This window comes from Emiliania huxleyi, assembly GCF_000372725.1.
Source record: "Emiliania huxleyi CCMP1516 unplaced genomic scaffold EMIHUscaffold_95, whole genome shotgun sequence".
Taxonomy (NCBI): Eukaryota; Haptophyta; order Isochrysidales; family Noelaerhabdaceae; genus Emiliania; species Emiliania huxleyi.
This window is the reverse complement of record NW_005194951.1, coordinates 30,170-53,764: the sequence shown is the minus strand read 5'-3', so window position 1 is coordinate 53,764 and position 23,595 is coordinate 30,170. Positions and strand designations below refer to the sequence as shown.

The following is a 23,595-nucleotide window of genomic DNA, read 5'->3' as shown; positions in this document are numbered from 1 at the left end:
AGTAAGAGCTCACTCAGAGTCATTGCGCATTGGTCCTCGCACTTAGAGCCAGACAGGCTACTCGAGTACGTATGGTAAGTATCCTCTTCCGACAATTCTACAAACATGCCTGGCAGCCCATGACCCCGACGCGAGCCGGAGCCTCGGCCCGGAGGGCGGGGGCGCAGGTAGAGGTTGGGCTGGCGTGGGGGGGCTCAGGTAAAGGTAAACCTGTCTCAGACCGCCGGAGTTAGAGGTCCGACGGAGCCAGCTCTATTCATTGCGGCGTTCGATTGAGACCTCCACGGTGAGCGTGTCGTCAACTAGGAAGCCGGCGCTCAGCTTCTCCAGCTCGATGAACTTCTGCCAGCCCCAGTCTTCGTTTATCCAGCCCATATGCGGCTTCGCTGTATGCTTGAACTCATGCTCGGCCCACTTCTGAACGGACTTGCGAGGCGTCTGGTTGTGAAGTTTTAGCGTGAAGTCTGCTTTGACCGTGACGTCTCCGACCGCATTCGGACATATGAGGAAGATTCCGAGGTACCCCTCTACCTCGCCGCCCTTGCTCAGCTTGAGCTGCCACTCATCGCCTCCCGATCGAAAGATGGGCGAGTACACTCTGCCCTCGCTGTCGCCCGACACCGAGAAGCTGGGCACCTTCCAAGTGTAGGCGAGAGAGGCAACGCGTCCGGTGGCTTCGAGGTGGATGCGCCGCTGCGGCTGATCGCTGAGCAAGCGCTTTGCCACAAGTTGCATGTGCTCCGCCACCAACGGCTCCGTCAGAACTTCCGACGAGACGAAGCTCGGGCGCATGTCCCGAAAGTGGATGTGCTGCAAGATCGCGCTCAGCTCTCCCGGCGAAGGCTGAGCAGCGCGCGCCCACTTGATGACCGCCGCAAAGACCGTCTCCTCTGAAGCGTGGACCCGCCGGCCCCGGATTAGGCACTCAAGCTGCGGGCAGCTCAGCGACAAAAACGAGGTGGTGCTCACCACATCGGCGAAGCTTTCGCACGCAAACTTTAGGCAAGCGGCCTTGAGCGGCTTGACTGCAGGCAGTCCGAGTCGCGCCGCCGTCGCCCACAGATCGAGGCAGTTGTCGCCCGCCAGGCCCGCCCCGAGCACCTTCGCCAGCTCAGCCACGAGCGGCTGCACTTGCAGCATCGCTGCCGCCTCGAGCAGCTCAACCAGCGAGCGCACCGCAACGCGCGCCTTTCCAGTGTACAGGTACTCGAGCACGAGTTCGAAAGAGCTGGCAGAGATGTCGTGTAGCTCGACGCGGCCCGTCTGCTCCGTCATCGAGCTCTGCAGACACGTGCTCATAAAGTCGGAGCTCGCGAGAACCAGTCGGTGAGCGGCAAACGATCTTCCCTCCACGACAACCGTCGCGTCGCAAAAGGTCGAGGCGCGCCAGAGCGCAATCTGCCGCTCGGGCTGCGGCTCACCATCGCTGAGTTCTACCGCCGCGACCTGGTCATCGTCGACCGCATCGTGCGCGCGCTTGGGCATGAGCTCAGCGTAGCTGCGGCTTAAGAGCTGCTGCTTCAGAGCTGCGAGAGCGGCGCGCAAGCGGCGAAACTTTCTTTTTGAGCTTAGGTTCTCGAGGTTCTCGAGGTGGAGAGAGAGAGAGAGAGAGAGAGAGTAGGTGGGCGAGCTTCAAGCGCGCTCATCTCGATCGTCAAGGCGTCGCTACGCGCGGTCTTCCGCGGGGGGAGCGTCGCCGACGGGTGCGGGACCGCGGCGCAGCCAGTGCCGTGGCGATGCCTCCGGCTGCTGCGGCGAGTGGCTTGCTGCTCGCTGCGATGGCGGAAAACTCGTCTCGTGGCACACCAAGGGCTTATGCTCTGTCGAGACGTGAGGCGTATGCGCCCAGGAGGGGAGGGTGCATGCGTAACGACGCTGCTAGAGATGCCTTTCGGGGCCCAGAGATAAAACTTCTGATGCCATGCGTGACCTAGTAGTGTCCCCAGCTATGGGCGTGTCCACGTTGGAGCCAGGTGTGGTGTGGACGCGAGAATAGCTCCGCCGTTCATGGAGGCAACCGATGCGAGTCGACTGGTGTGTGTCGTCGTGGTTTCGTATCAAGAATTCTCTCTCTCTCTCTCTCTCTCTCTCGAGGTGGATATCCTTTGGCCGCGTTGGGTAGCGAGGATTGGTGTAACCCGAGCCACGGAGGCGTGTTTTCTGACGGCCGACCGTCAGTGCACGGAGTTGCCCCTTCTCCGACTGCCCCGGCTAGTTCCCGAGTTTCGCGGGAGTGACCCCATGCGTCAAACTCGAGACCTAGCGCGGGTGGGTTGGAGGGGCCTCGGAAAGGCGCGCAAGCACGCCCTACGTCTTCCCCTCCTCCCCATCGGGCCGCATGAGCGGCCACGCCTCGCAGATTCGTTTCCGCGCCTGGGTCAGGCGCGCGGGGCATCCCCCGGGTCGCTCGACCAGCGATCCGAAGAGTGGCCGCTATGCGAAGGAAAGAGTGGGGCCCTCGACGCCTCAGTCCGGCCCTCCGAGGGGGGAAGGGAATTGCGGGGTCCCCTCGGGCGCCTCAGTTCGGCCCTCCCGAGGGGGGGAGGGGAGCAAGGGGGTGGGGGGATTGGGGTGGTGGGGAGGGGTCTCGGTTTTATGTGGCTATTACTTGCCTTTCGGGGAGGGGCCTCGCGCCAAGCGCTCATCACCGAAGTGAGAGCTGCCTGACCTCTTCCCCTCCTCCCTCGAGGCAGCGAGTAGGCAGCGAGAGGAGGTCTCGAGCGCCTATATGAAGGTATGTGAGATGGTGATGGGAATGGGTGGTCGGGCGGGCGGGCGGGCGGGCGGGCGGGCGGGCGGGCGGGCGGGCGGGCGGTCGGGCGGGCGGGCAAGCGGGGAGAGGCGGGTGGGCGGGGCGGAGCGGGCGGGCGGGGTGATCGGGGGAATCGTGTCCACAATCGGCAGCGGCGGAGCAGCAGCAGCAGCAGCAGCTGCTGTAGCAGCAGGCAGCAGCCTGCCGCAGATTCCTGCCGTTGTCTGCGCCGCGATCCGCCGCCGCGCCGCCGCGCCGCCGCCGCCTGCGCTCGCCGCCGCCTCGTAGACGACTCCTCTCGCGCTCGGAGAGCCGCGCAGCGGGCCGCGAGGTTGAGGTCAAAGTGTGCAGCAAAGTGGCGGTCATGAAATCATCAAAATTTGAGGTTGCTCGAGAGAGCCTGGAAATGGTCCCGAGCCGTAGCCCCGGTGTCGGCGCACCGCCTCTCGGCCGCGACGGGCCGGCTCCGCCGCTCAGTCGAGCAGCAGGGGCTCTGGCACAGTTTTGTCGACAAACTGGTCGAGCCAAAAATTGGCGAGGAAGCGGCACCGGCGGCACGCCGGGACGAATCCAGACTGATCACATTGTTCGGCACCGCGGCGGCGAGCCGCCGCGAGCCCACAGGAGAGCTGGGCGCCGCGGCACCAGACCGCGCCGCCAGCGAGGCGAGAGCTGCAGCCGACCGGCCGTGACATGGCAGTTGCAACGGCGGGATCCCTGTTCAGCTTATATCCCTATCATTGAAAGTAGCAACCGGGTCTGTCCAACCACTCTCCGAATGGGATTTTCTGCCCTGCCGCCTGTCGCGGCCCCGCCTGCCTCCCGGGGCCCGCCCGGCCGTGCCATCCGCCGCCGGACCGCCCGGCGGGTCCAACCCGAAGCGGGCGACCGGCCGTTCGCACCGCTCGGCCGGCGGGGCGAGCCCCGCGGCCCTCGATCGCTCGCCCCGGGACGTGGCCCGACCGGCCCACGCGCACGTCCTGGCCTCTACCGCCGCTTTCGGCGGCGCAATTTGCGCCTTCATCGCTCTCTGGATCCTCCTGGCACCCATCGGACTCTTCCCGACGGTCGGCGGCACCCACTCCGTGCACTTTGAGTCAGACTCGCTCTTCGGCAGGCACGCTCTTCGGCAAAAAGTCGCCGCCGGCCGTTCACGCCGAGCCAGCCAGTTGCCGGCTCGCACGGCAGCCTCTTCCTCTCGACCAGCCTCAACTTCGACACGGTCATCATTTTGTCGCTGCGTGCTCGTGGCGAGCCGGGCGGCGGTCAAAGTTTGCCCAGACGAGCGCCAGGCGATAGCAAGGTCTCTGTTCGCCCTGTGCATGTCAGGCCAGGCTGCAGCGGGGCACTACCATCGTGCTACGCTGTTGCAGCCTGACCTTTCCCACTGTGCACAGCCGCCAGAGCACCACCACCGCCCGGCATCGTGTCACGGCGAGCTCCTTCTGCACCCGTTCGCGAGGCTCTTGCGCTGGCACACTTCGGCCTTCCGCTGCTCGCGTTCGGCGAGATCTTCTCCGCACTCCTGCCACGGTGATGTCGCCACACACCTTCTGGCCGGCCTGAGCCATGCGGACTCGACCTCTCTCCCTCTCTGGTGCACGCCACGGGCCGCGACGGCTGCTGGCAGCCGGCCGGCGTGAGGAGGCAGTTTGCCGGCACAGTCGAGTTGGAGTATCCGCTTCTTGATGCTTCTGCGGTCAAGCTCGACCTTATGTGACATGATATGCCACAATAATGCATGCTCTCACCCCTCTAAGTGTCGAAGTTTACCGGTGACTCTCCGGTGGCCCGATAGTACCGTGTGCCTTTCTTCAAACGAACGCGCTTCGAGGTTCGACAATCGCTAAGCTGCTTATGGGGCACCGCTGCGACTCCCTTGGGGATGCCTGAGGCCACCCCAAGCACTCCCTAAGCCTTACGTGGACGATTTCAACCCTACTCTGTGTTTGTTCGTCTACGCACATTAGCAACTTTGTGCTCATGTCAACGCCACGCCAGCGCTAGCCCATTCAACCCCGCCCCATTGGGGGCGGGGCCCGTCAAGGGCCTCACTCTAGTTTCGATATTATGAAACAAAGCAAGGCGGACATGGCATATCGCTCTCGGGCCCACAGACATCCCGCACACCCGCCGCCCCCGCGCGCGCCCCACCTCGGCCGGGAGAAAGGGGAGTGACAGTTTGGGATGAAAGCCCGAGTATGTTGAGTCCTGGCTCAACAACGCAGGGAACAAGAGGGGGTGGTCCGGCTCACAGGTCCGGCTCACGCGCCTCGAGCTTACCATCTACCGCACTGAACACTTCCGCCCCCTCGCTCCCAACCCATCCACCCCGCCCCGGGCCGCGCCGCGCGATCTCGGGCGATCTCTTAGCGCTACTCGTAGCAGCAGCACCACCAGCAGAGAGAGGCGCCAATTTTGAGGTTGCCCGAGACAGCCTGGAGATGGCCCCGCGTTGTAGCCCCGGTGCCGGCGCCTCACATCTCAGCATCCAGGGGCCGGTTCCGCCGCGCAGTCGAGCAGCAGGAGCTCGGGCACAGCTTTGTCGACAAAGAGCTTGAGCAAAATTTCGGCGAAGAAGCGCCACCGGCGGCACGCCGGGATGAATCCGGACCGGTCACATTGTTCGGCACCGCGACGGCGAGCCGCCGCGGGCCCACAGGAGGGCTGGGTCCTGGGAGCCGCGGCACTAGACCGCGCCGCCAGCGGGGCGAGAGCACCAGCCTACAACCAGCCGTCCCGACATGGCAGTTGCGACGGCGCTTTCACACACACACAATACTCACAAACAAGACAAGACGGAGGTAGGTAGGTAGAAAGGTGAAGAACAGCCAGGCTCGGACTGGACACCAACGCGGTATGGGTGGACGCTGGACAGATGATGACGACACGCACGAGCGACACACAGACACAAAAGGCTCACAAGACACACAGCCAGCTGGCTGCCACACACCCTGAGTCGGCGTACACATAACTCAGGGCCACATCCTCCCTGTCGCCCCCCCCAGCACTCCACGGTGCCAAGGGCACAAACAGGGGCACAACAAACAACAGACGACAGGAAGTGACATGTGAGGCTAGAGCAGCTTGCTCCACCTCTAGCAATCTCACCGGCCTGCGAGGCACGGACGAGACCGTATGTGGGGTCTAGTGAGGTGTCTATGGACGCTTTCCTCATGGGCTAGCTGCCTGCGGCTAGCCCTTCAAGACGGACGCCAGGACGTGCGAAAAAAAGAAACGAGCTTGTCCTCAAACGTAGCACTTGGAGCAATTTGGAGTGCAGTCGGCAGCCGCACGCCCAGGACCGGGGAGCTAGGCGTACCGGCCGCTCGCCTAACCATGCTCTGGCGGAACGCGCTGCCGCTCAGCGCCGTTGTGCTCGCTTATTGCACCTATTTCGACCACCGCGTTGTCGCTCCGCCGTTTGACGGCCGAAAGGTCTTGTTCATTGGACCTGGAATGGGACACGTCGCCTTCACGCTGGGATTTGTCGGCACGCTGCTTGCGGACGAGGAGCTGGTGGATGCCATTCACGCGGAGAGAGCGGTCTTTGGGGGCACGAGCTCGGGCGTAATGGTCGCCTCGTACGCCGCAGCCGTGCTGGCCGGCTGCGGCACAGTCGACGACTGGTACCGCGCTCTTCGCAAGGGCTACGAGACGGTCGCGAATCGCTCCACGCTGGCGATGCTTCAGGAGCTCGACGCAGCGGCGCGTGCCCACCATGGGAGGTGTCGGGTGGAGCGACCAGACTGGCTACGCGAGTACCTCGGCCCGTGTCTGTGACGGAAGTCGGCACGCTGCGGCCGCGCTTCTTCACTCGTTCGACGGTGAGGACGACTTTGCGGCCGCGATGACCGCCTCATCGTACGTGCCGGGGCTGATGGGGCTGCGTCCCTGGCTGCGCGTGCGCGGCGCCGCCGCCTTTGACGGCTACCTGAGCCTGTGGAGGACCTGGCTGCCTCAAAACTACCTGTACATCGGCTTCCTGCCGACGCTGCCGGTCCATCGGATCGGCGAGCACTCGCTGCGCGCGTTCGAGTACGACTCGTTGCCTGGCTGGCTCTCGAAGGCGAAGCTGCGTAGGCCAATCTCGGCTCAACTCGGCTCGTCCCATCTCGACCTCCCGGCTCCTCTCGGCTCATGACCGGCCAGCTCTCGCAGGTGGCGCCGTGGAATGGGGCGGAGTGGGCCGACGCCGCGTACGCGAGGGGGAGGCGCGACGCGGAGACGAACCGCCTCGAGCTGCGAAGGAGGATTCTGTCCTTCCTGCGCTCGTAGCGGGTACAGTTGTCCCTCCGTCACGCGCTCGCTCCAGCCGCGGCATGTCCATGTGCGTTTTTCTGTGGTGCGTTTGTTCATTGTTGGCGTGTCCCCGCTGCACGCTTTCACGTTCCTTTGTGACTTGTACATAAAGCTACGACGTCGAGATCCGACACGCGGACACGCCTCGAAACTCAAACTGTAGACTCTGAGTGTGAGCCATAGGACGTAAGAAGAGTACAGCACCCGTGCGCGAGGGTGCGGACCCGGCGGCGGAGAGTCAGAACGCGTTCACGCGCGATCGACGCTTACATAGTCCGGCTCAGCTCCTAGGATGCGAGCACGGGGTCAGAGGCCCTCTCGAGGAGCACCTCCACCGGCACCTGGAGAAAACGGCTGCGCCACACAGCGCGAATACGCACGCTGTCCGTGTCGGGAAAGTACGACACCTCGGTCACCTCTGTTCGCTTGAGCGAGCCAAATCGGGTATCTTCCAGGAAGATGTGGCCGACACTGTCTGCCGAGTGCGCCATGCTGTACTGCCGCGTCCCGCTAATAGACACGCCGGACGAGGCGTGGATGTCGATGAGAACGGTCCCTCCCGAGACGCGGATGCCACCGCTCATCTTCACGAGGTTGAGGTACACCTTGGTCGATGATCCGATGATAAAGCTGCCCGCAAAGCCCCGATGCTGCAGAGGCGCAGCCGAAGCCACCTCTGTCTTGGCAGCCGCACTTTTCTCGGTCTTGGCGTCCGCGATCTCCTCGGTCTGGGCACCGGCGGCCTCCTCTGTCTTGGCCGCATCCTCCTCAGCAGTCGCATCCTCTTTTGATGCCGTGGGTCTCTGCGAGAGGTCGCTTTCCGAGTCTGAGCTGTAGTCAGACTCTGTCAGCTCATCCGCGTCCTGCTTGGCATTCGCCTGGCTCGACAGCTTCAGCAGAGCGAAGACGAGCATGGCGCGCGACCGAAACGGCATTGGAGTTGCGACCAACACCGGTTTTTGAGCAAGGAAGCACTTCAGCTGTGTTGGAACAAAGTCGCGTTATTCTTTTTGCTAGCACGCGCCAGTTCGCACCTGTGTCGAGCCTGTCTGCTGTGAGAGAGAGTTCTTTTGTTTAAATTCTTTTTGCGTCTAAATTCTTTTTGTTTATATTCTTTTTGCGAGGGAGCTTTGTTGTAAAATTCTTTTTGCTTCGTTTAATATTACAAGCCCATGGTCCCTGGTACATGTAGCAGTCACTCGCAAACCACACACCGTACCGCACCGCGCGCCCGCCCACCGCCCCGCCCAGGCGGGAAAGAGATGAGGGGATGGGACAGCGAAGGAGGAGCACACGAAACGTACAAACAACTACACTCACGCGTCATTTGGGGCCTGGAGCCCTGTTCACGCGCGCGCAAGACGTGCAGACAGTCTCTCTCTCTCGAAACGTATGGGAGGGTAAAGTTGCGCGACACGCTGCCCGGCGTTCTTCTCACTTTCCGGGACAGCCCCGCCCTTGTGAGGCAGGAAAGTGACGACTACCCCATACGCCCTGTATCTTCTACCCCATCGCCGACCGCCCAAACCCCTCGCCTTGCCCCCCCTCACCTTGTTGCGCGGCCCCGCCCCCCGCCCGTTTTCGCAAAAACACTGTCTTTCTTCTTTTGGGGCGGGCCTCTGTCTCTCGAGCTGTCTGTGTAATGTTTTGGCAAAACTAAATAAACTACATCGCACATCGTTTGAGACCTGGAGCCCTGCCCTGTTCACGCGCGCGCGAGTGTGCCGCTTCACCTTACCTCTCGCCCAAAACATCACCGCTGGACTCCGCCTCTGCAGGCGGCGGGGCCTCCAGTACTGCTGCCCGCGAGGATGCACCACTGGTGCTGGTGCCAGCAACGTCGTCGCCTCCACCGTCGCCGTCCTCCCCGTCGCCGTCGCCGCCCTCGCCGCCGCCGCCTCCGCCCACGCCGCCGCTGTCCCCGCCGCCGCCGCCGCCGCCCTCGCCGCCCTCCCCCCCGCCCGCCGCTCCCTCCAGCAGCGCGACGACCGCCTCGTGGCCAGCCTTGCGCGCCAGCGCCACCGCGGTCGCGCCGCGCTTGTCGGTCGCTCCCCGGTCCGCCCCTCGCCGCAGCAGCTCCGCCACAATCGGCGCGTGGCCCTTTGCGGCGGCGCAGTGCAGCAGCGTGCGGGAGTCGTACAGGCCGCCGCGCTGAGCTCCTGCGGAAGAAGCCGAGGAATGAAAACGGACACTCCTCTCGCGGGCAGAGATGGACCCGCAACAGTTCAGAGGACTGTGTCGACACACTCGGGCAACCTCCGGTGACCTCGGGTAGTCTCGGGTAGTCTCGGGTCATCTAGGGGTCTGCGGACGGCGGACCAACGACTCGTCGATGGCGAGGCAGGCAATCAACGGCGCCAGCTGGCCCGTCAGCGCCAGCAGGAGCGGGTCCGCCTCGTGTCGGCCTGTTCACAGCGCCGCACGTGTGAACAGCCGCCCTTCCACACACATCCTTCGCCGCGTCACCGTCGACGCGGCCTCGCTTAGCGCCGCCGCCGCCTGCTCCCTCGGCCCCGTCGCCGCCCTCTTCCGCGCTGCCCCGGCCTCGCTTGCCAAGCGCAGTCGGGGCGCCGCCCGCAGCCGCCTCACGCGCAGCCGCCGCCATGACCGGACGCATCGAGCCATATCCAGCGGCGGCGGCGGCGGCGTCGCCGACGGGGGTGGCGGAGGCGGCGGGGGTGGCGGCGGCGGCGGCGACGGTGGTGGCGGCGGCGGCGGCGGCGGGCGCGGCGGCGGCGGCGGCGTCGCCGACGGGGGTGGCGGAGGCGGCGGGAGTGGCGGCGACGACGGTGGCGGTGGTGGCGGCGGCGGCGGCGGCGGGCGCGGTGGCGGCGGCGGCGGCGGCGGTGGAGGGGGTGGCGGCGGCGGCAATGGTGGCGGCGGTTGCTGCTGACCGGCCGACATCGCCCCAACCGCCACACGCCGCGACGGGAGTCTGGCCGGTGAAGCTCGCCTAGGGTTCCAGCTTTTGCTTTTCTGTCTCCACCGCCGCGGGAGTCTGGCCAGTGAAGCTGGCCAGTGACCGGCCGCTGTGCAGCCGACAGCGCTGCGGCGGCCGGCGAAGCCGCCGCCAAGACTCGGCCTAGAAGCGAGAGCCGCGAACAGTAGCGGCTGGGAGGTGTGAAGAGATGGCAAGCGAAGCCCCACCGAGTGAGCTGCGCCGATCGTCTTGCTCCAGCTCGCCCCTCCCTCTCCCTACCGTACCCTTACCAGCGGCGCCTCCTCCCCCAATGTCGCCCCACCCTCCGCACGCAGCAAGCGACGGCGTCGCCTGCAGGAAGGCTCCGAGAAACTTCAGGGGACGCCGCGTCTTCACACTCCACGCGCCGCTGGCGGCCGCGCTGCCGCGTGGCGCTGCGCCGGCCGCCTCTCGTCTGCCCCGCCTCCTCGTCCGCCGTCACCCTCCCCACGGCTGCGCTTGCGCGACGGGGTTGCAGCCCTGGCGGAGGCAGCAGCCGTTGCAGCAGCAGCAGACCTGGCAGTGGCAGCAGCCCCGGCGGTCGCAGCGGCAGGCGCGGCGGGTGCAGAGCGAGGAGTTCCGTGCGCGGCGGGGGCGGGACGACGAGAAACGGGCATGGGACGAGCTGCTGCGGCAGTGGCTGTCTCCACAGCAGCCTCGCCGCCGCTTCCGCCGGCGGCGGCCTCGGCCAGCCGCTTCTGCTGCATGATCGTTGCCTTCTCCGCCTCGAACTCCTCTCGGGTGAGGACGTCCTGATCGAGTTGGACGATGTGGAGTCAGGTCCCGACCCACCCTGAGGAGGAGCTGGCTGGTGCGTGGCAGCCCAGTTGGCGGAGTAGTCTCTACCCGTGTGCGTCTGTGTGTCGCTCCCGTGTGACCGTCACCGCCCGTCTAGCAACCACCCATACCGCGCCGGTGTCCCAATCGTTGTGAGTCGGTGTGTCTGTGTGTCACTGCGGTGTGGCCGTCTCTCCGCCCCCTCGCTCGCATCCCACGCACACCGCCGAATGGCGTCCTCTCCTCTCGCTGCCACAAGCTGTGTCTCTTCCACCGCTCCAACCAACTAGCGGGCGAGGCCGTCCTGCAGCTGCTTGAGCCGGAGAAGCTCGCCTATTCGCAGCTCGAGGTGTGAAGAGACGCTGTTCACAGCTCACCTGCCGAGCCGGAGAAGCTCGCCTATTCGCTCACTCAGCTGCTGTCAGCAGCGTCTACACGCAGCGGCAGCGCCTGCGCCTGCTTGAGGGCGGACTCTTCCAGTCGTAGCCCGCGGCTGGCCCCGCTGATCCCGCAGGGGGGGCGCGGGGAGCCGGCGCGGCGGCGAGGTTGGCGGGCGTCTCGTCGTCGGGAGCGGAAGTGGCGGGCGGAACAGGAGCGGCGGGCGGAACAGGAGCGGCGGGCGGAACAGGAGCGGCGGACGGATCGGGAGCGGCGGACGGATCGGGAGCGGCGGGCGGGGCGGGAGCGGCGGGCGGGGCGGCCCGAGCAGCGGCTGCAGTCTGCAGTGGTGCCTCGGCCCCCAGCCCCGCGATTGGAACCACACCCGACTTGTGCTCTGGCTGGCGTGCCGTACCGCCGCCGGCGGACGCCTCCTCGCGACCGCCACCGCCGACGCTGTCCCCGCCGCCGCCGCCCTCGACCCCGCCCGCCGCTCCCTCCAGCAGCGCGACGACCGCCTCGTGGCCAGCCTTGCGCGCCAGCGCCACCGCGGTCGCGCCGCGCTTGTCGGTCGCTCCCCGGTCGGCCCCTCGCCGCAGCAGCTCCGCCACAATCGGCGCGTGGCCCTTTGCGGCGGCGCAGTGCAGCAGCGTGCGGGAGTCGTACAGGCCGCCGCGCTGAGCACGGTGGATCAACGAATCGTCGGCGGCGAGCGCGGCGGTCACAACTGCGGCTTTGCCCGCTGTCGCTGCCAGGAAAACGTCCGACATATACGTGTGACGCCGCCACACCTGTATCCGACATCGCGTGCTGAGTGAGCCGAACAGGTCATAGGAGAGGACAGGCATTGGCACTTCGTACCCTTCTCCTTATTGCCGGCTTTAGGCAGAGAGAGCGTCGTGCTACTCGAGTAGTCGGCAGCTGGGCGTCGGTGTTTTGGTCAGGGGGGCGGGGGAGTGGGGGCGGGGGGGGGGGGGGGGCTTCGCACAGAAATAACCGGTGTGTGTGTGTGTGTGTGTGGGCGCGAGAATAGCTCCGCCGTTCATGGAGGCAACCGATGCGAGTCGACTGGTGTGTGTCGTCGTGGTTTCGTATCAAGAATACTCACTCACTCACTCAAATAACCGGCTGAGACGGGAAGACGTCCGCCGCCAGCGGCGTGGCGTGGAGCGGTTGTGCATCCCTCCGGGGGGCCCTCTGCGCCGAAAAGGCGTTGTTGGAGGCTAGGACGCAAGCGTCCGTCGCCCTTTTCACGGGGCCCACTCCGCTACGCGGCGATAGGGCTAGTAGGCTACGCTCCGACCCGAATTTGGAGGGCCGAAAAAAGTTTCAATCGTGTGTTTGGCGTCATGTTGTTTTGTCATGTTGTGTGTGCCTTCCCTTGTTATTAACATCGAGTGTATCGCGCGCCTTGCGGGGGGGCGCGGAAAAGAGGAACCTCTTAGCGCCCTCGCCATGGTGCTGCAAGCAGCGCCGGGCGACGACGACTTACCGCCTCCCGGTCCCCCTCGGCACACCTCCGCTGCTCAATGTTTGACGACTCGAACCCGTGAAGCTTCCCCGCGCGCGGGTTACCCCGCACACGGGTCAGCCTGCCAGCCACAAATCCACGCAAGCGTGGTCCGCGCGCATGGCATACAGGCGTCCGCCAGACAGCGCAGAGGCTAGGCGACCGGGGAAGGACTAGCTCAAGGGCAACACAGCGTCACCAGCCGTTGGCGCGCAGAACGAGTCAGCGGCCCCCGGTTGGGACGAGTGCGCGACGCGGACGAACCGCTCAATGTGGCCGGCAGCTCGCGCTGCCGGCGGGGTTGGTTGGGGAGAACCGGCACGGGGAAGGCCGGCCTCCCCGGAGGGGTCGCCCCCTGGAGGGGCCCCAAAGGGCCCCCCGGGGGGGCGGGGGCCCCCGCCCCGAGGGGCGGGGGCGGGTCCTTCCGTGTCGCTCCCGTCGTCGGGATTGTCCGTCGGGATGGTGTTGTCCGCCCACTCGGTAGCGTTTGAGCCTCTGTCACCTTGGACTGGAAGCGATCGAACTCGGCCCCCGAGGCAGCGGCGAGGAGCTCACCCCCTTCCAGCTCGTCGACAATCGCCTCCCCGACTGTGACCTCCTGCCCCCCCAGCCTGAGACGCTTCCTCGTCCAGTCTTTGGCCTAGAGAGTGGAGTGACGAGTGACGGTACATGGGCGATGGGGCCGACATCCTGGATGCCGGCAGCCTTCGAGATCTTGGACGCGTCGGGCAGCGAGCCGGGTGGCGCGGCGATGTCGCAGATGGTGGAGGCACTGCTCCAGGGGATCGTACCGGGCTGGCACTCTCCGCGATCGCCGCTGCCGCGGGGGACCGTCTCCTCGTCCCAGACGGCGAGCGGGCGCGACAGCGCGTCGATCGGCACCCCGCTGAGCTCGCTGGATCGCTCGAGCAGCGTCTCGACTTCGTCGTCGTGCGGCGAGACCTGCAGCCGATGGCCTCGGGCGGTTTGCGACGCGCGGCGAAGTGGGGCGTGAGTTGAGAGGCGGCCCGCCTGTGCGAGCAGCAGGAGCGTTGTGGCGAGGCACTGCTTGGCAGACTCGCTCGCACGGTCGGGCAGCTCGAGCGTGTCGATCGGATCGAACAGCACTTGAAGCATGTGGTCCCACCGTGCCTCGAGGTCGTCGATCTCCATGACGGCCTCCTCGCCGAGCTGTCGCAGCAGCTCTCGAACGGATGCGCCTCGGAGCTTGAGCCGAGATCTCCTTTCTGTTTCTCTCTTCTGCCGCTTCCTCTTCTCGTCCTTAGACGCACTCGGGCTCCACTCTGGACGTCCATTCTGGAGCTCTACCTCGTACATTCTGGACGTGCCGCCAGCGCCGCCCGAGCTCTCGAAGACCTGGCCCAGGAGGGAGGCGCGGGGGGGGCCAAGGTCGGCGGTGACTCCACCGCCTTGCCCGAGCTTGCCCTTGCGGTTCTCGCCGAGGCGAAACCGGATTTTGCGCGAGTCGTGCTCGATGGTCGAATTGATCTGATCGATCGCATCGTTGGGAGCGAGCTTGGGGTCCTGCCGCAGCATCGGCCAAAGGCGTGTGGCAATCAGCGGGCTCTCCATGTTCACGTACTGGTACCGGGTGTTTACCCGGACCAAGCACTCTGACTCGACGTCGATGAGGATCGTCCCCACCTCGTGCGAGGATGGAGACCCGAAGAGTGAGATGGCGGTCCGAGTCAATTGAGACAGCGGTGGCGTCATGTCGGCGTACCTGCGCGCGAGCCAGCCCGGTGGTGAAGACGGCGGCGCGCAGCTACAGTAGCGGCCCGCAACTACAGTAGCGGCCCGCAACGGCCCTACTGCAATACCGCCGCGCGGCGCAGAGGGCGCGGCAGCATGGGCGCAGAGGGCGCGGTAGCTGCGGCGCAGAGGGCGGCGGCGCAGGGCGGCGCACCGGAGGCAGTCTCGGTGTAGGCGCAGGCAGGCGCCCGCCAGTCGCGTTGTCGTCTCTCGCCGCCGTGCCCCTTTTCTTTTCCCCCCTCTCTCCCTCTCTCCCCCTCTCTCCCCCACTCTCGCCCTTTTTGCCCTCTCTCGCCCTCTCTCGCCCTCTCTCGCCCTCTCTCGCGCCCTCTCTCCCCCACCTTCCTTTGTGCAAGTTTTGCCCACGTCCCACATAATTATTAAATTTCCCGGTCGCTATGAATGAGGGAATGAAACGCACCATGCGATGGCGCCCCCACACCCCCCAATGAGCTTTCCCGCGTACGACCTGGTCCTCGGCACACCCGCTGGTGTCCGAGATGGGGCCTCCGGCTGGAGGCCATCAGATAGCGGCCCACACGCTTGTGGGTTCGCGCGAAAATTGAATCGAAACGAGGCAAAACGCCCACACCGCAAGCCGCAGAAAACTAGAGCACCCGCACCAGCGAGAGAGGGCACACAGGCCACCAAGCCGCCGCGAGGAGACCAGAGAGGACAGAGGCGCGAGCGCGAGAGAATCAGCAGCGCGTGCGACGCCAGCCACGAACATTACACGAGAGCCGACAGCCATAGGCGCAGTGCGATGCGACACTGCGATGCGATGGGACATGGAGATGAGGGGCAGGGTGACAGCGCAGAAGCAGCAGAGAGAATAGGGCACGAGTACCACGGCGACCGGGATGTAGGCGGCGAGGAACGGCGACGGACGAGCGGGGGCGAGGCGGCGGCGGCGCGACAGGAACCAACAAGGATAGAAAAAGAGACACACGGGCTGCGCCGCGCGGCGAGGAGATCGAGCAGAATGCGACCAACGCGACCCGTGCAACACGAGGAGGCGGAAGACGCCGTGGCAGGAGGCGGCGTGTCGTGGCCGCGCACCGAGATGCGCGGGAGAGAGCTGGAGGGAAGGCGCGCGCGACGAGGAGAGAGACAGAGAGGAGAGAGCGCAAGGAATATGGACCCTCGCGCGCGAGCGGAACACAAGGCGACACGGGAGGGCGGGGCCGGGCCAGGGCGTACGGGGATCGGCCCATCACTAACACACGGGGACACGCACACTGAACGCGCCTTAGGAGATGGACACACACAGATGGGGGCCAAACCCAGTGCCCACGCTACAGAGGCCTGCAGACGCCAATTCTTTATCACCACGCGCCACGCCGCCTCACCCCGACCAACGCGCGCGAAACACACAGCCGAACGAGATTGGATATCCCCCGCTAGTTTCGCTCATGACTCTACGATATATTTCTTTTTTCAACAAATATCTTTTTACGAGCGTGTAAGTCGGCGGGCGCAATGCGAGAGGGACTTCCTTACGAAGAGTCGGTTAAGTCATGCGCCACAAAGCGACAGCCCGACCAGCCGCGCCAGCGCATGCCGACGCAGGATGAACGAGAGGGGTCGGGGCTGCATGCCAATCACACAGTCAAGGAGAAGGGGTCCAGCACCCTCCATTTCGACACGAGGGCGGCTGCGTCAGAGGAAAGCGACAACCCGAGACAATGGGAGGACACGCACGAGAGAGGAGCAGAACGAGAGAGAAGCTACCAACGGCCGAGGCATTCAAAACGACGGCGTTCGCGCGACGGCGTCCGTGAGACGCCAAAAGTTGAGAGTGCAAAGCCTTGCGATACCGCGGCACCGGACCCTCACAGACAATGAGAGGATGCTTGGGAGACGTCGGAGTGCGTGCGAGGAAGGCGACGCAGTCGGAAGAGGACGGCAAAACAGCAAGGCCGATATCAAGAAGATCCGAATATTCGCATACAACCGACCTGGCCAGCACATGGTAGGCAGAGAAAGTGACGTATACAGGAGAAAAGAACCGGGCAATGGGAAGGACCTGGCCACCACACCGAGTGAAGCGATGGCCTGCGTAATCAACATGATGAATGACCATCGCGGCGATCTTGGAGTCATCTCGGAGAGCACGACGACAGAGGACGAGAGAGCTGCAGTGATAGGGAGATGGGATCTTGAGGGGTATGGCGCCAGCGTTGCCTGCGGCGAGAGGGAGGGCGACAGCGACGCCGACGCCAACACAGGGCAGACAGGAGCAACATCGGGGGCGGGCACGAGCAGCGACCCGCAAAACGACAAGCGCGGACGCGGGCGAACGAGATGTGGCGTGACCATCGTATGGAACACCGACAAACTCAAAAAAGTTGAACCAGAACAGGAGGTCGACATAATCGCTGCACGAGTAAGGAGGGTGGTACTCGAAACACTCGATGGGAAACACCGAATCAGCGTGTACGGCGCTTATATGCCCGACACAGGAAAGAGCAATGACGAAATCGTCAAGGCGTGGAAGGAGCTCAAAGAAGCGATACGACACGACACGCACGAGAGGGTGCTCATCATCGGCGACATGAATGCTGTCACGCGGAAATGGGTGGAGGAAAGAGGGCGGCAAATGGGGACGGCGGACACGGAGATGGAAGACCTGCTAGAGACCGAACAAATGGAGTCGCTGGGCACGGGCGTCGCGACGCACAGGGGGGGAAGGGAGATTGATCACATAATAGTCAGACGCGCAGACACGAGCACGAGCAAGCGAGGCGGAGGTCATGCCAGGAGAGAAAGACGATCACAAAATTGTACACGCCGACATCATACTCGCAGAGGAGAACGCCGACGAAGGACAGCACAGGCGGATTGGAGTAAAACTAGACGACTGGGACGAGGCGGAATGGGCGACGTACGTGAACGAGACGGGGTCCATGAAGAATATGTGGCAAATAGGAGGAGAGACGTGGAAAAGGACGGGAGGAGGGAAATCATACATCGAAGAGGCACAGGCTATGATGGAAGCGGCGGCGACGGCGATCCGGAACAAGCGAAAGAAGGGCAAGACGCAAGTGCGAAGAGACGAGGACGGGGACGAGGAGCGGCCAGCGGCGAAGACGCACCGCGCGTCGCTCTGTGAACACAGAACAGATTGGCCGGTGGTCGAGGCTGGCGGGAGAGGCGAAACGGTACCGAGGGGAGATGGGAGAGGACGCAAACGATATCGGGGACGCAGAACAGCGCAGAATCTACAAGGCACTGTGGCACCACGCAAAATTAAGAAAGGTGATCAAGCGGGAGAGGCACGGAGGCGATGCGGCGAGGGCGCAAGCCGCGCGGGATGCATGCCGACACCATCTGCAAAAAATGAGCAAACGACTTGAGAAGAGGCATACTACCTACAGCGGAATCGGGCAGGACTACGAGGCATAAGGACGTCGATGCAGATGAAAGACGGCCTCGATGATGACCTGTGGGAGATGACTGGCCAACAGGAAACAGTGCTTGGCAGGAGTACTGAGACCTCTCCGCATGGCCTCACTCGCCAGCACGAGGTGGAGCTCTTCGCCGCAGGCACGATGCGCCGCCTCAACGGCGTGTATCCTCTGCTCCACTGATGCCTCGGCATCAAAGCGCACGAAGTGGAGCCCTTCCGCAATGCCGTGCTCCACACGCACGATGTAGACTGCGTCATCGCCGCATATAAGAACATTTTGCGCCTCCCTCGAAAGGAGCGCGCGGCTGCAGGGGAGGCCAGCATAAGTCAGAGCGGGCCGGCAGCGTCGCATCTCAACGCCCGCCATCCGCGCGGCGGCGTCGACCGCAGCAACGTGGAACGCATCAAAGTCTGCAGGGACGCCCATCACGACACCGGTCACTGTGTCCTCCAGAAAATCCTCGGCGCGCCGCTTGAGGTGGCCGAGAAGCAGCGCGAGGAGCTGCTCGGCGGTCCAGGTCTTTTCCAGCGCTCTCGCGCTTGCGCGGCTGGCGACATGCCTCACGACGGGGATTTCCTCCAGAGCACCGGCCGCGTCGCCAACGAGGCACGCGTGCGCGGTGAAGCCCACGATCGACCGCGTGGTGTAGATGGCGACGTGCTCACCATCAGCGCTGCTGTCTCTGCGCCAAATGCCGACGCGGCTGCGCTCGTAGCCGAGCTCCACGCCGATGATCATACGTGCAAGGGGCTGGCGACAGCCACGCCTGCTATTCACAGCCTTGTTACCACTGTATTGACAAGAAAATACGTCCTATGGCGCTATGCGCTGGTCTGTGGGAGGTTGAGGTGCGAGCCCTGGAGGCCCTGGGGATGGGACTCACAGCACAAGCCCTCGCCGGGGACTCGAGCATGCCCTTTTTCCAGACGGATCCCCCCCTGTGAAAAAGTGAGGCGTGGTCTGTACTCGCCAGACAAGGGGGCAAGCATCAAAGAAGAATTTAAACAAGATCAAGGACTATATAACGGTGTGGGCGCGCGGAGGGCTTGTTGGCGAGCCAAAATGGTGTTTTCCGAGGCGCTGCGCTAGGCTCAGAGCGAGTTCCTGGGACCAGCGAAATCGCGTAATGCCATCACACTAAGTGACAAGGGAGAGAACGACGAGAGTGGGACGACCGCGACCGAGGTGGCATGATACATGAAGGTTGCAGCGAGAAGCGGCGAGAGACTGCGAAGAGAGATACTCGAGTAGGAAGAGGCAGACTCCCTGGGCGACGGCTAGCGCACCACACACCTCTCCTTAAAATCCCTGTGTGGTGGCGGCGTGCCGTCCTCCCATCCCTCCCTTGGGTTGTCCCTTTTCTTTCTTTCTTTCTTTAGTGACGAGGAGGGGATTGAAGACCCCTCACCAACATCGCCTCTCACCGGCAGCATGTTTTCTTTCTTTCCGCGCATGCCTTCCTCGGCAGCTAAGCAGGAGGGAGCACCCAGCGAGGTGCACGAGCCGGCGCTGCTGGCTAACATGGCGGAGACCGGCAGCCTTCCCCAAGCGGTGCGGAAAGCGGCCTGGCGAGGCGACGAGGCGGCGCTGCTGACGTGGCTCGAAAGCGGCGGGCGGGTCAATGCGACTTGCCGGGCGGGCGATGTGGGCGGCATCACGCTGATGTTGCTCGCCGCGAAAAACGGCCACGAGCGAGTGGTCGACCTGTTGCTCCAGCGCGGCGCGGATGCCAACCTGCAGGACAGCAATGGCGTCACCGCGCTGATTGGCGCCGCCAACAACGGCCACGAGCGGGTGGTCGAGCTGCTGTTGGAGCGCGGCGCGGATGCCAACCTGCAGAAGAGCGACGGCTTCACCGCGCTGATGCTCGCCGCCAACAGCGGCCACGAGCGGGTGGTTGACTTGCTGCTTCAGCGCGGCGCGGAGATCAACTTGCAGGACAGCATCGGTGTCACCGCGCTGATGGCCGCCGCTGGCAACAGCCACGAGCGAGTGGTCGAGCTGCTGCTGCAGCGCGGCGCGGAGATCGACAAGCAGAACAGCGAAGGCGTCACCGCGCTGATGTGCGCCACCCAGCAGGGCCATGAGCGAGTGGTCGAGCTGCTGCTTCAGCGCGGCGCGGATGCCAACATGCAGAACAGCGACGGCTGGACCGCGCTGATGCACGCCGCCCAGGAGGGCCACGAGCGGGTGGTCGAGCTGCTGCTGCAGCGCGGCGCGGAGATCAACAAGCAGGACAGTGACGGCGACACCGCGCTGATTGTCGCCGCCCAGAAGGGCCACGAGCGAGTGGTCGACTTGGTGCTGCAGCGCGGCGCGGATGCCAACCTGCAGGACAGCATCGGCGGCACCGCGCTGATGCACGCCGCCCAGGAGGGCCACGAGCGGGTGGTCGAGCTGCTGCTGCAGCGCGGCGCGGAGATCAACAAGCAGGACAGTGACGGCGACACCGCGCTGATTGTCGCCGCCCAGCACGGCCACGAGCGGGTGGTCGACATGCTGCATCAATGCGGTGCTGAGGTCGACATGCAGAGCAGCATCGGCGACACCGCGCTGATGCTCGCCGCCGGCAACGGCCACCCCGCAACCGTGCTACTCTTGCTGCGAGCGGGCGCGGATACGAAGCTGCGCTCTGCGAAGGGCGAGTCCGCACTGCAGTATGCCAGGGAGGAGGGCCACGTCGCGTGCGTCGAGGCTTTCCGGCAGCACATCGCGGAGGTGACTGCTGGCCGGCGTGAGGCGGCGGCGGGCGGCGGCGCGAGCGGCGCTATCTCGGGCGAGGCGGCGGCGGGAGCGAGGACCGCGGCCTCTTCCGGCTCACTGGGAAGCCTTCCCAACGAAGCGGTGGGAGCAGCTCTCCAAGGCGACGAGGCGGCGCTGTTGGCGTGGCTCGAAAGCGGCGGGCGGGTCAATGCTTGCATGTACGGCGGCGTCACCGCGCTGATGCTCGCCGCCGGCAGCGGCCACGAGCGAGTGGTCGACTTGTTGCTGCAGCGCGGCGCGGATGCCAACCTGCAGGACAGTGTCGGCCGCACTGCGCTCACGGTCGTCGCCCGCAACGGCCACGAGCGGGTCGTCGAGCTGCTGCTTCAGCGCGGCGCGGCGGTCAACATGCAAGGCATCAACGGCGACACCGCGCTGATGCTCGCCGCCCAGAAGGGCCACGAGCGAGTGATCGAGTTGCTCCTTCCGCGCGGCGCGGATGTCAACCTGCAGGACAGCGACGGCGGCACCGCGCTGATGCTCGCCGTCACCAACGGCCACGAGCGAGTAGTCGATCTGCTCTGTCAGCGCGGCGCGGAGATCGACAAGCTGAGCAGCAACGGCAGCACCGCGCTGATGTTCGCCGCCGCCCAGGAGGGCCGCGAGCGGGTGGTCGAGTTGCTGCTTCAGCATGGCGCGGATGTCAAGCTGCTGAACAGCGACGGCGACACCGCGCTGGTGGGCGCCGCCTCCAGAGGCCACCCCGCCACCGTGCGCCTCCTGCTGCGGGCGGGCGCGGACACAAAGCTGCGTACTGAGGACGGCAAGTCTGCGCTTCAGCTGGCCAAGGAGGAGGGCCACGCCGAGTGCGTGCGCGCCCTCGAAGAGCACGCGGCGGCGCAGGAGGCAGCGCAGGCAGCGGCGAGGGCGGTGAAGAGTGCGGCGGCAGAGGCGGAGGCGGCGCGGCATGCCGAGGCGCTGCTGGCGGAGGAGGAGGCGGAGAAGGAGGCGGGGCGCGCCAAGGAGAGCAAGAAGGGGAAGAAGAAGAAGAAGAAGGGGAAGGGTGGCGGGGGTGGCGCTGGGCCGTCGCAGGGGCTGTCCGAGGATGAGGCAGCGCTGGCGGCTAGGGAGGAGGCTGAGTTGGCGGCGGCGCTCGAGGAGAGCGCGAGGCTGGAGGACGAGACGAGGCGCCCAGCGGAGGAGCAGGCGCCTCCCGCCGGGTCGACCAGCGACCCTCCACCGACTGAGGAGCAGCCCGTCGCGGCGCTCTCGCTAGCCGACGCCAACTTCGACACGGGTCGCGCAGCGGTCCCTGAGTCCACCCTGGGCGGCGAGACTACGTGCATCGTTTGCTTCACTCGGCCGAAGGATCACGTCGCGATCCCTTGCGGGCATCAGTGCGCGTGCGGGGACTGCTCCGCTAAGATGGAGCAATGTCCTATCTGCCGCCAGCCGGTGCTTATGTGGATGGACTCATCGCGCATTCGCCTGGCGTGAGAGCTGAGACTGAGAGGGCCCAGTGGGCCAAAAGTCGTGCACACTTGTATCAAGCTCAATCGCTAGCGATCCCCAGGGCGCGCAGCGCGCGCGTGGCAGCGGCCACGGGCCAGCCCCACACGCCACACCTCGTCGTCGCCGGCCGCTCGCGCTTGGTTCTGTTTTGTTATTGTTTAAAAGAGACAGAGCGAGAGCGAACGACTAGTTGCAAAAATGGCGCGGTGTGCGCCCGTCCACTCGGCGGGGTCGCAGCTGCCTCTGGCTCTGCGCGTCCTGGGGAGGTACAATAGTGTGTTAGTGTCGCCGCCGGAGACGACTCGACGAGAGATGGGCCCAGGTAGGAGGCTCCACGCCACCTGACTCGCGTCGTGCCACCTGACTCTCGCCTGGAGAGGCCTCTTAGCCGAGGCACACGTGGCAATCGCCACGTGCGCCACCAGGGATTTCGGCCATTTTAGAGCCTTTTGCACAAAAATGCAGGTGGCTTCAGCCACTTGCTCCATGAGCAAAGCAGTGCAAAAAGCACCTGGAGCAGATGGCTTACGCCGCCTGTGGACATGGGCAAAACAGTGCAAAAAGCACCTGGAGCAGATGGCTTACGCCGCCTGTGGACATGGGCAAAACAGTGCAAAAAGCACCTGGAGCAGACGGCTTACGCCGCCTGTGGCCATGGGCAAAACAGTGCAAAAAGCACCTGGAGTAGATTCCAAACGCCGCCTGTGGCCATGTGAGCGCTCGGGTGGCGCCAAGGGCTTCGCCACGCGGCTTGGCTGCGCGGGGCAGAGCCGGAGGGAGGCGCCTCCACGTCGGACGCCTCCCGCGGCGGCTGTGGCTGCGGAAGTGGCTGCGGCTCCGCCGGCCAGACAGCAGCACCGGTGCAGCGAACGGTTAAGCGCGCCCACCAGCCACGGACGCCGCCCGAGAGGCCCGAGGCTAGGTCCGAGGGTGGAGGAGGCGCAAGCCCTTCCGGCGTCCCTTCCGGCGCTGCCTCCGCGGCGGACACCGGCTGCAGCTCGACCCCCTCCTCCACTCCGTACCGGTATCTCAACTCTGCTGCCCTGCGGAGGAGCCAATCTACCCCCCTCACCTCCTCCTCGTCCGCCGCCCGGCCACGGCCCGCCTCCGCCGCTGCCCCTGCTGTCTCCGCGTCGCCACCACCTCCCTCTCCGCCGCCGCCGCTGTCGCCGCCCGGCGGCAGAGCACCGCGCCCTACACTGTGCCCCTCCTCCCCGGCCTCGGGCCTTTCCCCGGGCTCGGAGCCGTCGTCCGGCGCCGACGAGACGACGGGCCTCTTGCAGAGGGGGCACTGCCTCTCGCGGTAGGATTGGGCTGCGAACCTGAGGAGAGGGAGTTGGGGGGGGTGCTGGTGCTCCTGCGTTAAGCACCGCCTGCTCTCGCGGTGTGCTGGGCTAGCGAACCAGCGGTCGACGCAGCGCTTGTGGAAGAAGTGGGCGCACGGCATTGTGCGCAGCTCGTCCGACTCTGCGGGGGGAGGGGGGGGGGGGGGGTGAAAATACACTTGGCCCGGGGGGGGGGAGAGCGCCAGGGTTCCCCC

The 23,595-nt window shown here is 65.3% G+C and overlaps 7 protein-coding genes across 7 annotated transcripts; 2 read left to right on the top strand and 5 right to left on the bottom strand.

Moving 5' to 3' along the window:
* Positions 1 to 252: 252 nt before the first annotated feature.
* Positions 253 to 1,485, bottom strand: EMIHUDRAFT_221122 (hypothetical protein; the record flags this gene model as incomplete). The annotated part of the gene is made up of 1 exon (XM_005756718.1): positions 253 to 1,485. One exon carries the CDS (start codon positions 1,483 to 1,485, stop codon positions 253 to 255), a length of 1,233 nt encoding a protein of 410 aa, XP_005756775.1.
* A 1,740-nt stretch (positions 1,486 to 3,225) lies between these two features.
* Positions 3,226 to 3,803, bottom strand: EMIHUDRAFT_221121 (hypothetical protein; the record flags this gene model as incomplete). Its single annotated transcript, XM_005756717.1, has 2 exons — positions 3,226 to 3,486; positions 3,642 to 3,803. 2 exons carry the CDS (start codon positions 3,801 to 3,803, stop codon positions 3,226 to 3,228), a joined length of 423 nt encoding a protein of 140 aa, XP_005756774.1.
* Positions 3,804 to 4,077: 274 nt separating this feature from the next.
* On the bottom strand, positions 4,078 to 4,475 carry EMIHUDRAFT_312572 (hypothetical protein; the record flags this gene model as incomplete). The annotated part of the gene is made up of 2 exons (XM_005756716.1): positions 4,078 to 4,314; positions 4,356 to 4,475. 2 exons carry the CDS (start codon positions 4,473 to 4,475, stop codon positions 4,078 to 4,080), a joined length of 357 nt encoding a protein of 118 aa, XP_005756773.1.
* A 1,772-nt stretch (positions 4,476 to 6,247) lies between these two features.
* EMIHUDRAFT_453875 (hypothetical protein) lies at positions 6,248 to 7,177 on the top strand. Its single transcript, XM_005756715.1, has 2 exons — positions 6,248 to 6,821; positions 6,905 to 7,177. The coding sequence occupies exons 1-2, from the start codon at positions 6,474 to 6,476 to the stop codon at positions 7,028 to 7,030; spliced, it is 474 nt and encodes a 157-aa protein (XP_005756772.1). The 5' UTR covers positions 6,248 to 6,473; the 3' UTR covers positions 7,031 to 7,177.
* A 164-nt stretch (positions 7,178 to 7,341) lies between these two features.
* EMIHUDRAFT_360287 (hypothetical protein) lies at positions 7,342 to 7,989 on the bottom strand (the record flags this gene model as incomplete). The annotated part of the gene is made up of 1 exon (XM_005756714.1): positions 7,342 to 7,989. The coding sequence occupies one exon, from the start codon at positions 7,987 to 7,989 to the stop codon at positions 7,342 to 7,344; it is 648 nt and encodes a 215-aa protein (XP_005756771.1).
* An 8,187-nt stretch (positions 7,990 to 16,176) lies between these two features.
* EMIHUDRAFT_221115 (hypothetical protein) lies at positions 16,177 to 18,578 on the bottom strand (the record flags this gene model as incomplete). The annotated part of the gene is made up of 6 exons (XM_005756713.1): positions 16,177 to 16,261; positions 16,457 to 16,485; positions 16,559 to 16,614; positions 16,747 to 16,969; positions 17,596 to 17,651; positions 17,927 to 18,578. The coding sequence occupies 6 exons, from the start codon at positions 18,576 to 18,578 to the stop codon at positions 16,177 to 16,179; spliced, it is 1,101 nt and encodes a 366-aa protein (XP_005756770.1).
* A 3,057-nt stretch (positions 18,579 to 21,635) lies between these two features.
* Positions 21,636 to 22,040, top strand: EMIHUDRAFT_221114 (hypothetical protein; the record flags this gene model as incomplete). Its single annotated transcript, XM_005756712.1, has 1 exon — positions 21,636 to 22,040. A coding segment is annotated over one exon (405 nt), but the record flags the coding sequence as incomplete, so codon positions are not given.
* Between the last annotated feature and the right edge of the window lie 1,555 nt (positions 22,041 to 23,595).